At 45.7% G+C, this 18,398-nt stretch overlaps 1 protein-coding gene across 2 annotated transcripts in view; it reads left to right on the forward strand.

Moving 5' to 3' along the window:
- Positions 1–18,398, forward strand: part of raraa (retinoic acid receptor, alpha a) — a 74,267-nt gene extending 55,869 nt beyond the window's left edge. For both annotated transcript variants that reach the window (XM_070989860.1, XM_070989859.1), the window contains exons 2-8: positions 3,037–3,185; positions 9,465–9,606; positions 14,583–14,743; positions 14,850–15,026; positions 15,155–15,359; positions 15,606–15,764; positions 15,890–18,398. In XM_070989860.1, coding sequence (XP_070845961.1) covers positions 3,037–3,185; positions 9,465–9,606; positions 14,583–14,743; positions 14,850–15,026; positions 15,155–15,359; positions 15,606–15,764; positions 15,890–16,086 — 1,190 coding nt within the window. In that variant the 3' untranslated portion in view covers positions 16,087–18,398. The remainder of the gene's footprint in view (positions 1–3,036; positions 3,186–9,464; positions 9,607–14,582; positions 14,744–14,849; positions 15,027–15,154; positions 15,360–15,605; positions 15,765–15,889) is intronic.

An 18,398-nucleotide genomic window follows, 5' to 3' on the forward strand; every position in this document is an offset into this window, starting at 1 on the left:
TCTGTCCTCTCCGCTGAGCCTCTCTGTCCACAGGCCTGCCATTGTTTTGCTCCATGCCTCAGCTTGACAAGGCTCCAGAAGCCCGCCATTGTATTTAATTACAGTCGCCAGCCCCCTCACAGACTCTTGTCCTTGTGTCCCAGATTTTGCATGGGTGCTCTCATTAAGACTGCGCATTCTGTGTGTGTGTGTGCGTTAATGTGTGTGTGCGTGCGTTTATGTGTGTGCGTGTGACTGATAAGGCTTTTTTAATGGCTCCAGGAAAGCCTTTAGTCTGTGTAAATGTAAGCGTGGATGCAATTTTTGTGTGAATGCGTGTGTGGGAGGGGAGGGTGGCACATCTGTTTGTCTACGAGTTTCTAACGAAGGCAGCTCAAATGTGGATGAATTGCTCTGTGGTCCAGTAATAATGCGGGGCTGTAATCAGTCTCACATCAAGAGAGGCAGAAGAGCACAGAAAACTGTGAATGGTCTTTTGCTAATGAGAAAATATGCCATGTTATGTAAGGGCTGCTCTGTTTAAGCTTAATTTGTTTGACACGAGAGTGGTGACTGCATGGCCCAGTGGCATGGGCAAAGATGACCTGTAATGACACCGATGAAATGGCAACCAGAAGCGAAGGACAGACCCACAATCTGTCCTCCTTCTCACACAAATAGTGTTTAAGCTTATGGTTAGGGTATGTCTCCGGGACATACCTTAACCTTAACCATGGTGTGTGTAGATGAATCTAAACACTTGGGGGAGGAACGCAGTAAAGCTTTCGCTCCCTGTGTGTGAACCATTTTTATCTCTTCATCTGGTTTGTATATTTTGTCTTTGTTTATTGCTCTAACATGTCATTGTTCTCTGTGTCTCTCTGCCTTTTTGTGCCATTCTGCTTCCCTCCCTTCATCTCCACCACACATCATCTGACAAGTTTCTCTTTTTTTCTTTCTCCCATTTCCCCTGCAAGTGTAAATACATTTCCCAAGTCTTCACAAAAGAACATCCGGCCAAAAACGGAAAAAAAAAAAAAAAAGCCTTCAGAAGTAAATAATGAGCGCGTCTCGCTCCACTTGTTTGTCACTGTCTTCCTCTTCTCTTTGGAAAATATTTACACCAAGAGCTTTAAAGGCTGTTGCTGGTGTGAAAGTGGCATATGACATCTGGGCCTCATAAATGAAATGTCTTAATATCCCGGGCCTGATGGGGTGTCGCTGTTAGGTGTTGCAATGTGAGCTTTATTGCTGTTTAGCTTAACTGTCCCCGTCACCTGAAACCAGCTTGCGTGTGCTGTGCGAGATAACGTGCAGGCTTCGGAGAGGCCTCATTTTGGTCTACGGTGCTTGTGTTTTATTTTCCGTCTATGCCTTCAGCATATCCGGGCATCAGGTTGGTTTATTTTGGTTGTTCTCTATGTAATCTTGCCCTGCACCACCTGCTGCATGTACATGGAGACTGGCAAGCTGAAACCCGCACACAGACACTATAAAAGGATCGATGAACGTGTGTGTGAGAAGCAGAAAGAGAGGGAGAAAAATCCCATCCTGCTTCATGTTGACCAATGTGCAGTGCAGTTAGAGGTGTGTGCATTGTGTGTTTCACTGCGGCGCCGTCACGTGGAGCGCGTTCCCTGCTGTACTACGGGTCTGCTGAACCAGCCCACTCTGTTAAATATAGATGGCTTATTTACACTCGAGCATTGAGCTGCAGGCAGCTCCTGAGCTGCTTGTCAACATCCCCAATCCCTCTCCTGTTGAGCTGATGATGCTGGGTGGAGCAACGGGGCTGCCAAGATGCAGCCTTTGTATAATACACCTGTATGGTTTTAAATTTGTACTATGGCAACTTAAAGGTTGATCAAACAGTCAATATCAAAACTCAAGCAGCGTATTGGCATCTATCTATCTATCTATCTATCTATCTATCTATCTATCTATCTATCTATCTATCTATCTATCTATCTATCTATCTATCTATCTATCTATCTATCTATCTATCTATCTATCTATCTATCTATCTATCTATCTATCTATAACGCATATGCTTGCTCAAAACAGGGATTATACACTTACTTAGTCAGCCATAGGCCACAGGGTGCAGGTCTGTGCTGTGAATGTGTGTGTTTTTTTTATTTGATTAAAGAGCCGAGCCGTGTTGTAACGCACAGGATATTGAGGTCAAAGTCCAATACATATTACATGAAGGCAACAGCAGGGTACTTCCCTACAATCCCAGAGCTCTTTGTTTACAAGCACACAAAATATGTTAGCCTACAAAGTGCTCACATGTTGTTTGCACTTATTGGACGAAGACAGAGAATATTCAGCCTTCTCCTCCTGTTTACGTGTCTGATATTGAATAAGACGGAACGAGTTGAGTTTGGTTGCAGTGGTATAATCCAGTTACAGAGACCTGTCGTACTTGGTCAGAAGGAGAGAGAATAATGCTTAGCTTTGTCTGCAGTGTTTGTTCTTCTTCATTGGGACAGTGTGTGCTTTGGCTGTTAATATTTACAAGCATTCATACTTCAGATGACTGCACAGTTTCAAAATCTATGAAAGCACAACTCTGGGTCTTGTATCAGAGGAGAAAATCTGTCTTTAGCAAAGCAGCCTTTTGCTGTAACAGACAAGCCATAATTTCAGCAGTGAATAAGAGAACTCTGCAGAGGCTGGTTCCACTGGTGCTTTGATGATCTGTGGGTGCGTGTGAGAGAAAGTGTTTGTTCTCTGAAGATATTTTGGAGTCTTTCCTGTGGCGGGTCTGAAAACGCCACAAATCAAGAAGTCGTCCATGCACTTGCAGCTTTCGTTTGTTTTTCAAACACATTGCTAGAACGTGAGTAAGTTCCCCTTCTGGTGATTTGTTTTGGATGCTGTCAGCAGTGTATCTGTCTGGTCTGGGTTGTTTAAGATCTCTGTGTGTGTTTGTGTGAGTGTACACATGAGATTTTGTGTTTATCCTGCTGACATCGATTAATGCTGCGTGTCTGTCAGTGCTCCATCTAACAGTGTTCGCTAACCCCTCTTGTTTCTCTCTCGTCTCCACAGCGATAGAGACCCAGAGTACCAGTTCAGAGGAGATAGTGCCAAGCCCGCCCTCACCTCCCCCGCCGCCCCGCGTCTACAAGCCCTGCTTTGTGTGCCAGGACAAGTCCTCAGGGTACCACTATGGTGTCAGCGCCTGTGAGGGCTGCAAGGTGAGACTCCCGGCCTTCCTCTGAATCTGCCAAGCAAGCAAGATGTTCGTCAGTCTTGTAGCCTTCGTGTGATTTGCACTTGGAAAAAAAAATACGCACACGTCTTAAGCTGAGATGATAAAATGATAAGGCCTGTCATTTTGAGCATTTCACATCCTTTTGGGTTTTTCAGAGTTCCATGCTGGAATTTGATGTTGGACAAAAGTCAAAATTGGCTTCTTTTTCATCGGGAATCATTTACTGACATTATCGGTTGCTTTATTGATCTCTATAATCATTATTATGTCCTAGACAGGTTGCAGTTAGCTCTTTCAGCACCTCAAGACTGCACCCTATATCTGCACACGTCGTAAAGATAGCATGGATGATGGACCTGCCTCTTATCGTGTACAGTTTGTGAAGCTTTGTCACCTATCAAGTGTTACTGCTACTCCTATCAGCTTTGCTGACATGCCAACATCGACCGTCTGTTATCAATACAGCCGTGTTACACAGGTGCTGAAGAGGTCTCATAGCCTCCATCTGCTCTGTTATCTGTTGACAGTTGTTGTGCACATGTATACGTGTTCTCCGGTTCGTGTGAGCACATAGACTTCTTTATCTTGCTTCTCCTAAGGCACAGAGCCAGAGTTGTGTAAGTTTAGAGGAGGATACAGATGGAGGAGGAGGGATCTGTATAATCTAATGTAAGGTTGCTGCCAGGTGCAGACCTTGTGTCTCTACAACGTCAGCATTTTCCAAACCACCTTTTTTTTTTTTACTGGCACATCATAGGTTCTTGAATTCAGAGTATTAACCATAACAGGGGTATCTTGATCTTCCTTGCACGGTTGTCTCATGACAGTAGTTCTGTGTATAGCGAGAGGAGGCAGGGAGAGGTTGATGAAGGCTGGTAGGGTGGTGCTGTTGGTGACAGGTGCCTGCTAGACCCTCTGACTTATTGACTGTGCAGCCGGTACTGCGTGTGTTTCCATATGTGCAGAGATGGGAGTGATGCAGAGGAAAGGGGGTAGAGCAGACAGGAAAAAAAACATGCTGAAGAAGGTGGGAGGTAGTAGCAGTAAAAAATATATATATATAAAAGTATAAGGGGGGGCAAAATGCTACAGAGTGAGAAGTGGGAGTGCAGACTGTGCTCTGGGAGGCATGAACGGCTAGAAAGAGACAAGAGGGGATGGTTGGAGGGGCAGCAGATTAGGGGGACGGGGTACAGGGGCCACAGCTGAACTCCCTGACACCAAGAGAAAGACGGTCAGTGCATCAAAGCACGAGGGGGGAGGGGGAAAAGACGAAAGAATGCAATGGGAGGCGAGCACAGGAAAGCAAGGAGTCTGGCACACATATATACAAACACATAACGCTTTAACACAAACTCTCCGAGTTCTCCATGAAACTTAACCTGCTCCCCAAAACCGACTCATAAAAAGTTAACAAAGTGAGTGAAGGCTGACCCCTCTGCTGTTTTACTGGGGTAGCCAAGCTGGCGTGGCTCCATGGGACCTGTGCATGCTTGAAATATCTGTTCATTGATTTTCCAAAGTTAACCTCAGACCGTCTTGTTTTTGGTTTTGTCAAATATTGTATATAGACATGCTTGGACTGAAGTAAATTCCTATCAACCGATGTTATTTAATAATAGATCATATTCAGGTTGGTGGAAATATATCCTTGACTGTCGAGATTAGACGAATCATAACGGTAGAGACAGAAAGAAGAAATAGGAGAACTGAAAATGAGCAGCAGCACGAGCGTGTGAGACCGAGTAAAAGGAAGACGGTGTGTAGTTGCAGATTATATTGTGCGATGCACCAAACATTTCTGTTTCTAAACTCTTACCAAGTTTGTGTTTTAAGTTTTTATGTGTTTTTAAGCACAAGTAGGAGATTTGGCCTTGGGAAACCTTGCAAGCTTGAATGGGTTTATTTATATGTATTAAGCCTGTGACAGGATGTTCCCTACCTTTTGCTCAGGAGTGCGCAGTTTTGATTTCTCTGCGGTTTTGTTCTATGATTTAATCTCAGTTCGTTTATATGATATACTTAAATGTGTTCACTATCTGCGAGCGGCGGGCGAAGTGGACAGCTGCAGCTTGGCGTGTGCATGCATTAAAAAGCATCGGCTTTGATCTCAAAAGGTGTGCAGCGACTCTGCGGCTATTTCAAGCTCCAAACTGCTTTTATTTTGTCCACTTAACATTGCTCCCCGTTGTCTAATAGCATCTCATTAAATAAGTAACAAGGCTAAATCACAGCTCCTGGTGAGAGTGTGTGTGAATGGTTGTGTTTGACCAATATGAATCTGTGTTCTGTGGTTAGTGTCAGTGTTAAACACACCTCATGTCGCCAACAAGCTGTAAACTTGAATAATAGTTATTCTTAGTGATCACAATGTTGTTCTCTGACAGCTCAGAAATAGTGTCAGAATTGATACAGTAATTGGCTTTTCAAGGATGTTGTACAGTGCAGATAAAGCTGATGTTTGAATTCACTAACTAGCTGATAATGTGTACTGCCAGTTATTAAAGAACAATGACAAGCAGTAACTTCACTTATGAGTTTTACCAGCAGTTGTTTACACTCGTATGCATCCTGAAACGTTAAATCTCTGTAACTAAAGTATAGATGAAATTTCATCTCTTAATCTAGGATTAATTTCATAACGCGTTTACCCACAAAACCCCCAGCACGCTGTGCATGCTTCTTTGAATATCCTGAATATGATGAGATTCCTAGATACAGCCAAAGTAGATTATTTTAAACCAGAGAGAGATCACATGAATATAGATTGGGTGCAAAGAGTGGCAAATTCTAATGTATGCAATTCAATAACATGCAGAACAAAATACCAGATATATTGATTAACTACAAAAGGGGTTAGCTGCAGAGGTGGGGGGTGACACACTGTATGTGTGCGCACAACAGCGCTGAGTAAATCAGGTCAAAGATGAACCAAGAAGTAAGTTACTGTATGTTCACCTTTATTTTCATTACTAAAATATGTGGTTTGATGCATCTTTTACTGTCTTAAACCTGTCTGACCTCTCCATGCCACCATGCCCAAAGAACACAACAGTTCAGCTGGTTTGCAGAGTGTTCTCATATTCGTCAGGGATGTCGGCTGCAACCATGAAGAATATCCCCAGTTCAGCAACATCAGCATCAGTTGCTAGTCCCCTGTCCGTGAACCGGCTGTCTGCCCACTCAAAAGCCGCAGTGCTAATTTGAAAAATTCAGGATGCCTTCTCCGTATCTCTGACTTCAGAGGAGATGACTTGGCATAGCATACTCAATAATTCAACACTACAGGCATGTGAATGTATATGGTTGTCTCATCTGAGACTGGGGTAAGTTGAGGGTTAGCAGCGTCGGCTTTGCTGCAGCATGCCAAACTACAAAGGCATTTCCTGGGGGCTTCAGCGAACAGAGGAAACAGGAGGGGGATGTTGAGCTGTGCTACTTGGAGACAGCTCATTCATTTGTTGTTTAAGTTTCACCGCCCGCACATACTCACCGGCATTGCACTTCTTTTCCCCTCCAGATATTAACACTTAAACATTAAATATGCATGCCCACCCCCTCATGTTTATGTTTTTGTCTTGGAGGCATGGCAGCGTGCAGCAGGCGATCTCTCTTCCTGGTGTCCGCTGCGGTGGGAGGGAAGCCACCGTACTTCCAAAATCCCCAACCACTGCCTCTTGCAAGAATGTTCCCCTGTTTGCTGTGTTTTTCAAACGGCCCTCTTACCCAGCATCCGTCTTTGCTAATGTGCGGGCTGTAGCAATAGCTGCTGCTAATAGAGGCAGTGGCACGGCGCACACATATACACACATGCACGGGCGCAGTGGGAGGCTGGGAACGCACTCTTAATCTGGCCACAGTGTGAAAGTCACGTAAGAGAGGATTCCTGTGCTTCCCTGTGAACTCGCCAAACCCTGACTCCCCCCTGCTTCGCTTTTAATAAAGCATTTCCTCACACACATGCAAAGTAGAACGCACTGACACACTCATAAAGGCCAGAGACGCATAACGCACACCAGGTAGACAGCTGTGAATTCAAGAGCACATGACACATGCAATCATGTATGTGCTGTTACCAGTCGCTCCTCTTCTTCATCCCTCCCTCCCTCTCCCTCTTCTTATGGCTCTCATCTCCTCTGAACACTGCAGGGTGGCTGACAGGCCCACTGAGGGCTCTTGTCGCCGGGTGGATTAAGCGGTGATACAAAAAGAGGCTTAAGGCCCGCAGGAAGCAATGACTCCTAAAAGAAGGAGAGGGGGGAAGGGGCAGGGGCAGGGACAATCAACTGCCCCACGAGCCGCCAGCAACAGCCAATCAGGAAGTGCCGCGAGATGGCACCTGAGCCTCATGATGGGGGGGGGGGTCAATTCCCCGATGACATTGGGGTCAGGGTCAGAGCACCATCGGATCAAAGGGGACATGATACACAGGCACACACAAAGATCACAGACTTATCCCGCAGCATTACTGGCTAGAATTAACGACAAACTACCACTTTATTGTTTGTCCAGACGTCACTGTTCTGCTGGGAGACGGCAGATATTCTTAGCCTCCTTAATTCAAGACTGGAAATAATGCGTGAAAAGCAAGACTTTGATCGGAAAAGGACTGAATTTTTCATCCTTTTCCATCATTTAAAATGTATTTTACAGGACAGCAGGTTGCAACGAAGATGCAAGGTCTTGATTAAATCAGGACAAAGGTTACATGAGATGACCCTCTCGGGACTGAAACACTTCCTCTATCAACCGGAAGAAAAGCCTATCATGTGTAATGGGCACCGTCGCCCGTGCTGGTGCCTCGCTCAAACAGACACGTGACAGACTATACACACTTCCTCTTCGTAGTCATTAGAAGAGTCACTTCCACTCTGCGGTGGTGGATGGGAGATATGAGAGGAGGCTGGTAGAAGGACAAATTGCGAGCTTAGGTCCACCGGCCATCTGTCGGCCAGCAGAGCTAATCCCTCGGCATGGGATGGGGCTCCCTGGCAGCTACCCCACCGCTCCACACTCCACCCCCACCTCCCTCTCTCCCTGGCTAGCCCCACCCACCAAAACATAGCCCATGTCCCACTGTGTCACATCAATACTGACATTGACCTGTATTACGCTGGTCCCGAGCCCTGCTTGCTGAGTACTCACTTGTGGCTGATTTGCATTAACCTCTTTTTAGCTTTTTGACACACAAGGGATGTTTAAGCTGTGAGGCCCCAGAGGTTAACACTGATTCCATTGATGTTGCATGGTATTAAGGAGAATATATGCTGCGATGCATGGCTGGTTTGTTATTGTTGACTCTACTGTTTGTAACACATGGACAGCATTTGGAGAGCCTCATGGGTCCAAAGAACTTTTTTTTTGTTTGTTTTTATTACTTGAATTTTTTTTAAATCTAAAACAGAGATAACTCCTTTTTAGACTTTCCTCATCAGGTAGTTTATTAACCATTATTCTGAGCTTTTGGATTTGTGGTTGTCAGTGTGACTGTTAAGGTTCGTATGGAGAGAATCTGAAATTACAGAGTTAGTGCATGGGACGAGCGTTGCATATACTGTTATCAAGGAGAGGTGCTCTGTTTACATGTCTTGTTTTTGTGCAATCAAAACATAGCAAGCCTCCCCAAAGGTCTCCCATTTCAGCTGAGTGACCAAAGATGAGCTCATTATCATTTGTCCTCTACTTCGTATGTGTGGATTATAGACGTATTCACTGGTTTTCTTGATCTAGTTGGATAGAAAAGGGAAAGGAGGGTTTCCTTTTTTTGTTCTTACACGACCGTCTCAGCCCCTGTTCTCTCTCCGTCTCTCTAATAATACACTCTGGGCCTCGATCTAGAACTGCTTATTTCTGGCTATTTAAACTTGGCCCATGGTTATATGACACCCAGTAACCCTGTGCCCTTTGCCCCAAAATCCTTTGTACCTGAAACATCTCCCAAAGCATTTTAGTGTTTTGTCTGGCCATTATGTGAGTGGCCGTCTTCTAGAAGGTGGGTGACTTCATGAGATAGTGACTACCACTCTGCATTTCATTTCTTGAAACAAGCAATTAATTTAGAGATTTTGGTTGTAAAGATGGGCAATATATGAGGAAAAGTTTGCAGGAGGCATTCAAAGCACACAATTAAAGCAGTGCGCTATGCAGACAGTATTTTACCTTTGCTGCTTTATTTAGAGGTTAGTAGTCTAGTCTTGTGGCACCAATCCCTCTGCCATTGGCTGTCCTCATCTCCTCACCTCTCCATCTTTCTGTCACACAGGGCTTCTTCCGGAGAAGCATCCAGAAGAACATGGTGTACACTTGTCACCGGGAGAAGAACTGCATCATCAACAAAGTCACCCGCAACCGCTGCCAGTACTGTCGGCTGCAGAAGTGCCTGGAAGTCGGGATGTCCAAGGAGTGTGAGTATAAAAACTTACCCAGAATGCCCTGCTCCCACAGGGCTCTTAGTGCCAAGCACAGATCTCATCATAGTTGCTTAATCCCGGAGGGGTTAGAATGATTGTTACCACTGCAGGAAGTCTTAAGCCACGGCATTTGTTGACATTGGTTCCACTACCACCATTGCGTAAGTGTCCACTATTGATGCACACACATGAGCTGGGGCAGTGACTCAAGTGCGAACGTAGCGCTTGATCCATTATTAATTTATGACCGCACTGAGTGGAGAGGCCATCCCGTCATTTTTATCTGAAAATTCAAAGCTGTTACTCTTAATTCCTCGTAATGCTTTCAGCTGATTTTCTTTTTTCAGTTCGGAGGTTTGAGTTTGCAGAGAATATCCACTGTACGAGCGAAACAAAGGGCAGCCGTGATGCAGACTGGCAATAACAGTCAGGGTGTCGCCAGGCTTGGCAGGCCTCTGTGATGAATATGTTCTCACCTGCCGAGAGTGAAAGAGCAGGCGTCTGCTCCCATCATTGCACCCCGGGGGCTGTGTGAACACACGCACGCACGCACACATACACACAGCCACTCAGACTTGATAAAGTAATTGGAAGAGGTGTGACCACAGAGAACTCTGAGGCCAGCGGGGGTTTTTACCTCAGCCCGATCACAACATACTCTGTTATACATGCAGTCTCAGTCACTTGCTCGCTAACGTTTTACACATTTCCAGAATGTGTGTATGCGCCACATTTTTGCTCATGAATACTGATAAATACTTAATAGAAACAGAAATAGGCACAGGCAGACAGAAAGCGCTGCGCCTCTCCTCCTTTCGCAGGCGCACACCTGTTTAAGCTCGCATGCAGACAACCTCCATTGCTCCATCCCTCGCGGTCTCATGTCTTCCTGGTGCTATTTACCTCATCTTTCTGGTACAGTGAGTGCAGGGAGTGCTCCCCATGCCGCAGCACTGTGGCTTACAGTAAAAGAAGTTATCCTCTGAGCTCCTTACCTTTGAATGGGGCCATTAATCATGGTTAGAAGGATCACAGCAGCCAGCTTTTTTACACACAGACAGAGGTACGCGGCAAGGGGGATAGACTGGAGTTGGAGAGCCATCTAGTGGTGTTTAAGTAGTACTGCACAAGTGAACACGGCTAAAATTGGCTTTCTGAATGGAATGGAGGCTGGAAAATAGATAGATTATGACCCAGCTCTGCTCAGCTGGTTTTGGTTTAACAGCAATGCCCTTTTCTGATTGTGGTCACTTTGTGCAGAGTGTGCAGATTGTTCGTCTTGTGTCCTCAGCAGTGACTTTGGCTAGTGAAAGTGGTCTGGGCTGGTGAGGACGGAGAGGCTGGCCATCTGGGGCCAGCAGGGTGTCTCTCTGCCTCTCATACACACAGACACAAGAACACACACATAAAAATGCATGCTTGTGCATAATGTCATGCACACAGTCAAATTATGCACATGCAAGGTGACAGGAACTGATATGAATAAAAAGGCTTCAACAGAAATACACTCAGACAGTCCCACTTAAACACCATACACTCTCTGTCACACACACACGCGCGCAGAAGGTGGACCCCTGCTGAAGCTGGGGGACGTCTGGGTGACCTTGTGTCTGCCGGCAGACAGCTCCAGACGAGAGTGCCAGGCCTGCTGCCAGGTGGCAATGCCAAGCAAGACGGCATCAGAAGGAGGCGGGGCGAGGGTTGGTGTTTGGAGCAAGTGGAGGGTTACAAGGGAAACGCCTGAAAGACGACTGCGACATTAATATCACCCTGTGACAGTTGTGACAGTTTCTAAAAATTTAATTTGCAGTTATATTAAGATGGCGTAAACATGAAAACTGCACATGTTGCCCCTCAGCCCAGTACAATGGATGTATATATAAGTATATAGTGTGTAAATTTGAAAGAGGTCGCAAGAACACTGGATTCTCAAGCAGAACATTTGCGGTATATATGAAGCATGCATTTCTTCAACTTCATTCTCACTGCTGATACTTCTCTTTATATTGAGTCTTTTTTGTGCATCAGGGATGATCATATAGAATAGCTGGACAATCCTTGAAATGGAATATATGTTGAGTCCAGAGCAGCTATACCCCCGTACCTCCCTCCCTTTATCACCCCCCCCTTTTTTTGTCTTGTTCACAAAGCTATCGCTCACATGTTCCTCGAGGAAGGTGTTATTCGGCGATAGAAAAAGTAATAAAAGTAAAATAAGATGAAGCAAAGAATGATGGAGAACAGCACGAGGGGAGGATAACATCAGCCAGAAAGGCAGAATAGGAGAGAAATATGATGGCTGCAAGAGGGAAGAGTATTGAACCCAGTGTGAGTGAGAATGAAAATCTAGAGTTGAGAGTGCAGAAGGGGGGAGGAGGGATGAGAGAGGCTGGAGGACAGAGAGAGAGGGAGAAAGTTTCATCACTGTCGACGGTGGCTCTGCGCTGCGAGCAGCAGGAGCAGGGGGAACATTGACATTTTTATCTTTCCATTGAATTTAATCTGTGTGATGGACGAGCTGCCAGTGCTTTAATTTTCCTCACACGAATTATCCCTGTCTGCCCACCTCTCTCTGTCTTGTACACAGGCGCACACACACACAGACACACACAGACACACACACACACACACACACACACACACACACACACACACACACGCACACCAAGGCACTAACAGAAATTGTCTATTAACTGCACACTGCAGCTGAAATCCACTATGAGAACAAATGATTGAGTGATGACTGTGTGTGTGTGTGTGTGTGTGCGCGCGTGTGCGCACGTGTGCACTTTCACATCATTCTGTACACGTTACGCGTCGCCTCTTGTAAATCATTTTTATGCAATGAACATGTAACCGCAAACAATCCAGGATGCAAGTTCCCCCATTAGCATTCATATTCCCATAATACATTTTGAAAGATGCATTGCTTGAAGTTAACACGCACACAAACAGCAAACTCACGTTTGTGTCCACACATACACACACACACACACACACACACACACACACACACACACACACACACAATAAAAAAGCAAGGCAGTATTTCTTTCATTTTCGCTCCCCCGCCACAGTCCCCCCCCCCCAAGTTATTGCATGTGGCAATTCGCCATGACAGATCGCCAGTCGTGCCTAATAGTTCTTTAATGACTTCATTAAATTGTGTTGTGCGGCTTATGATTGTGCCGCCAATTTGTCAGCGCGGGTAATGTCTGGGCGCGAGGGATGCCCCACTTTTATTTTTGAATTAATTGGACATCGACTGTGTTGCAGCCCCGCACCCCTCCCCTCATGGCAGACAGGACACAGATTCCCAATCAGCACCACAAGCGGGGCCGGCCCAAATCCGTTCAGCAGCTCACTGCAGTTTTACGCAGGGCGTTCCTGCATGCACTGACTCATAATTAGCTCATTAAAGGAAATGGAAGTGGGAAACATTTTACTGTTGTGTTTGTTTTCACTGTGTATAAAACTGTCCTATTCTAACAAACTGCATAATATGTGCTTTTTGGCGCGTCACTTGTCACACTTTACTGTACCCTCTCCTGCTGCACATGTTTTGGTGACGACACTAGTCCACCACATGAGCACCAATAAAACGTTGGCAAATTATGTATTACCATGCTCTGTCTGCACAGCAGGGTCTTCTTCATTTCTTGTTTTGGTGAGCAGTGCTTAGCAATAACATAGTGCAGCATCAGACTTCCAGCCCCCTCCCTCCTCCTTCCCTTCATGTTCTCCCAGGCAGGGAGGCCTGTCTGTGGGCTGATGGATGAGCAGCAGCACGGAGTAGTGCATCCCTCCCTGGCCCCGGGCCATGCCCCTCTGTCACAGACACTGATCTCCCATCAGCCTGAGCGCTCTCAACCTTAATGGCCAAGGTTAGGATTAAGACAAGGAAAATCTGATCTTAGGTCAGCGACTGGGGGAAATTCAGGTACCTCGAGGGGAGATAGAGATACGAGGACTGATAGAGATGAGTTTAGGAAAGTGGGATGATTTAAAGCACACAAAATACAATTTTGGAAAGGGGAGATGGTGTGCATTGGTGAGAATGAAATGAGAGGAGGACAAGGAAAGAGCATGTGTTGTATAACCGAGAGAGAGGGAGAGAGTGGGAGAAAGCTGGAAGGTTTTTTCCTGGAATGGGCTCAGCAGCCGAGCCCTTTTAAAACCATTAGAGGCGGGATATTTGTCATATTATGTTATTAGATTAGCCGGGACCTCTAATGAAAGCTGTGGTAATTTGTCAGCCTTATGGATGGCTCCATCCACCACCACTATTTATCAACTAGCACCCCATCTCAGCCATCCTACCCCCACCATCAACGCACACACACACAACACAGTCATAGCTAAACTGCACCCCAGTCTGGATGGGCTGGGAGAAATGGATCGAGCCTGTAATGGGATTCCAATGCTAAACACCCCGCCTAGTGTTTTTTGTCATTTGGGGTGAGCACACTATTCTCAGCCAGATCGCCCAGAGGGAAACCACATTGGATTATTTTATGTTTTCCCCCCCCTCCCTCCATTACCATAGTGCTTCTTCGATGGAGCTGTCTCACAACATTTATCTTATGGCATCGGATACGAGAAGTGATGCTGCGGCTGCTGCTGCCGTGTGCTGCAGACAGAGCAACCTTTCCTGCTGATGACTTTGCCTTTGATCTTGCTCTCAGTTTACCTCAGGTAGTGCTTAAAGGGGACATATAGGTTTTGTGCAAGTATTTAATCTCAATTGGCCGATGAAGGCCACATCCGTTTGGTCTCCACTGCAGGTTCAAATCAAATTGTCTAAAAATGGAATGACTTCATCACTTGCGTAAAAGGGACACAGTGTCACTGAGCTACAGTATGAACCGCTCTATTTAGATTAATGAAAGCTTAGACATTAAGCTTGTCAAGCCAAGACGTTTCTGTCACGCATCCTAATCCTATCTGCCCCTCTCTTTTGCTTGCTGTAGCGGTGAGGAACGACCGGAACAAGAAGAAGAAGGATGAGAAGAAGCAGGAGTGCACAGAGAGCTACGTGCTCAGTCCTGACACAGAACAGATGATCGACAGGGTTCGCAAGGCACACCAGGAAACTTTCCCCTCTCTTTGCCAGCTGGGCAAATACACTACGGTCAGTAGCATGACACAGACAATCTGCGCTAGCCTGTGTTTGTTCACCTTTGTCAGCTGCAGTTTATTGCCACCTGCATGTATAATTGAATTTCCCTTCCTTCCAGACTAATAGCTCAGAACGACGTGTCTCCTTGGACGTAGACCTGTGGGACAAGTTCAGCGAACTCTCCACCAAGTGCATCATAAAGACGGTGGAATTTGCTAAGCAGCTGCCCGGCTTCACAACGCTTACCATCGCCGACCAGATCACTCTGCTCAAAGCTGCCTGTCTGGACATCCTGGTAAGAATAACGGCCTGCCTCACAAACTTTCCTTGAACATAACCCTGATTTTTAAGCAGTAGCAGAGTAGAGAAGTGGCTTGTGTTTCTAACCAAATCAACAACCCGCTCTGTCTCTGCTGTCTGCAGATACTCCGGATCTGTACACGCTACACACCAGAGCAAGACACCATGACTTTCTCAGATGGACTCACGCTAAACCGAACCCAGATGCACAACGCTGGCTTCGGTCCCCTTACAGACCTGGTTTTTGCCTTTGCCAACCAGCTCCTTCCTCTGGAGATGGATGATGCAGAGACAGGGCTGCTCAGCGCCATCTGTTTGCTGTGTGGAGGTGTGGCAACTCTCCTCAAAACTTATTGAACATTATCTTTGCCAATTGACGGTCTGAAAGATCCCAAAAACCATGCAGTCACACACTCCAGGTCATAGCTTTAATAAGCTGTCTCCTCTGTCTATGGATGGAGCAGCACTGGCTATGCTGTGCTCTTTCATTGAGCACCACCTAGTGGCTAACTGTGATGGTGACAGTAGGAGACTATTGACACGTTTTTCCTGTGCTGTGTGTGTGTATCCACAGATCGTCAGGACTTGGAACAGTCGGAGAAGGTGGACGTCCTGCAGGAGCCCCTCCTGGAAGCGTTGAAGATTTACGTGAGGAGGAGGAGGCCTCACAAACCGCACATGTTCCCTAAGATGCTGATGAAGATTACTGATCTGAGAAGCATCAGTGCTAAAGGTCCGCGCTCCAGACTAGTCTCACGCCCTCGCTTTTCACTTTATATTCATTTGTGATGAAGATGCCTAAAATGTATTTTATAAGAACATTTTACATTTTCCTGTCTCTCTCAACCATCTCTGCAGGAGCTGAGCGTGTCATCACCCTGAAGATGGAGATCCCCGGCTCCATGCCACCTCTCATCCAGGAGATGCTGGAGAACTCAGAGGGCCTGGAAAGCGGGGCCACAGGCAGCCGGCCCAGTGGTGCCCCCCCTGGCAGCTGCAGCCCCAGTCTGTCCCCTAGCTCAGCCCAAAGCAGTCCAGCCACACAATCGCCGTAGTAGCGGCCCACCTTTTCATTTTTCCTCACGATGCTCTCTGTCTCCTCCATCGACGTTCTAAAGAGGAGGGGAGAAGGAGGGGGGGCGGCTTGACCCTGACTGCTGAACACAGGAGACCGGCAGAGTCAACCTTCTCCTTTGCTACGACACAAATCCCCACCTCCTGATCTGCTTTCCCTCACTCTGGAGCACCATCCTGATGTGAGGGAGGGTGAGGCCGGGGCAGGCCGGGGAAACAGGATGCCTCACACCGTAAACACTGCTGATGACTCATCCTCCTTCTCCCTCCACTCTCCTCTCCACTGCTGCTCCTCCCCTCTCCACCTTTCTCCAAAAGACTCACGGAAACAAATCTAGATGCAGCGGAGACCAGTTTTCGTATGGAACTGAGAGTGGGTGGGGCACCGTGGGACAAATATATGAACAGGGACAATGCGTACAGACTGACTTGACGAACTCCAGACACTTTTTTTTGGTTGTACTCCAAGACAGACTGCAAGCTTGGGACTCGTCAAAAGACCCCCCTCCTCAAAGACTCTGGGTCTTTTCTCTTTTTCCAACTTCAACAAACAGATTTCGTACAAAAGATATATAAATATATATAGAAAAAGTTAAGGAACTATTGTGATGAACATGTCCGGGAACAGAATGGCAGGTTGAAATGAGGACATGTTTTCTGAGATTAGAACTTGTTGTACTCCCTCACTGTTTGAATCTTTTCATACCCATCGAGAGTATTGAGAGAGATGTTTCAGTTTTATCACATTTGTACATTATTCTAATTAACAAAAAGCAAAAGATGTTGAAATTTCTCTCCAGTCTAAATACACACACACACACACACACACACACACACACGCAAATACAAATGTGCACAGAAAACAAGTCGCAATGAACATCACCTACTATTCCAGGTTGGATTTGTTTTCCTTTTTTCTTTATTTTTTTGCTTCCAAGAGAATGGAAAAAATGATTGTATGAACTTGGTTGTATGATATGGTCACAGGTCCTTTCAAGAAATCAAATTAATGAAGATTCATTATTAAGGTGTATTTTAAGTAGCCTTTGAGTTTGTGTATATAAGCTGTATTCATTTCTTTAAAACTATGAAGAGTTTTAGGCTTCACCTGATTTTTTTTTTTTTTTTTTAAGAATACCTTTTATGTGTTTTGTTTATAGGTTTGTGATGCAAGAAAAGACATTTTGAGCACATTTTACTGAAGGAAGGTCTTTCATGTTTTGTGTCCTACTAAATACTGGACAGACCCTTAACCAATCACTGGCTGTTCAGAATGTGGCTTTCACAAACAATTTCAACCTCCCCCTCTACACTTTTAAAAATGTTTTTTACACACAGTAGACAACAAAGTAGCACTCCAGTCGGGGCATAGCTTTTTGGCCATGTAGCAGAAAGAGATGGTGTTTTCTGAAAATGGTGAGCGAGACGCCGCTTGTCGCCTGTCGGGCTCAAGTGCACCGCAGCAGCTCAGTTTCAAAGACAGTTAAAATGTGAAGAATGGTGTACATACACACTGTATTAAACACAAATGATTCTCAGTAGTCTCTGAATGGATCAATAATGGGTAGTGGATGGGAAAAGACTAGATTGTAATGATCCCTCTGCTCTGTCAGTGGTCAGGCAAGTGAAGGTCCCAAATGTGATGTTCGTCAACCCTCACAAATCTCCCCCTGGCAACCTGTGGTAGAAACAAATATGTGACTTTTTGCCGGATCCAGAGCAACCTTGCACCCTACTACTCACTTTACGCCAAAACGCCTTCACCGTTAACTCGCACGTCATCTAGACCATTGTTACTGTACACACGCCAATGTCTCAGGAAGGAATCATTTTGTGTGCTTGGCCTGTTCTTTGTACATGTTCTGTGCTGCACCTCCTAACCCTCCTGTCACAGATGCACACATACACACACTTCTGCTACTGAGCCCCTGAATTTTTTCTTCAGTCACTCATTTTTTGTTAGGCCTGGCAGACCAGGACTTGTGCAGAGAGACACCGACCCTGACCCCGCAATGTCACGACATAGGATGCCAGTTTGGGGTCTCTCTGAGTCGTTCACGTGTTCTTTTTATTTGTACGGTCAAAGCTGCTTTCATCATTTAGGACGTCACCTGTCCAGAACAGCGCACAACTTTTCCCTCCACAGCTAATCTGGAATAGCAACAGACACACCGTCAGTTTGAGAAGTATGGAATATGTTGCAATTTTGTCAAGATTATCAAGCGACTTTGGAAAAAAAAACAAAACAACAAAAAAAGAACAAAAATAAAACCAACATTTAATAATTATTAAA

This window comes from Chaetodon trifascialis, chromosome 21 (genome assembly GCF_039877785.1).
Source record: "Chaetodon trifascialis isolate fChaTrf1 chromosome 21, fChaTrf1.hap1, whole genome shotgun sequence".
In the NCBI taxonomy this organism is placed as follows: Eukaryota; Metazoa; Chordata; class Actinopteri; order Chaetodontiformes; family Chaetodontidae; genus Chaetodon; species Chaetodon trifascialis.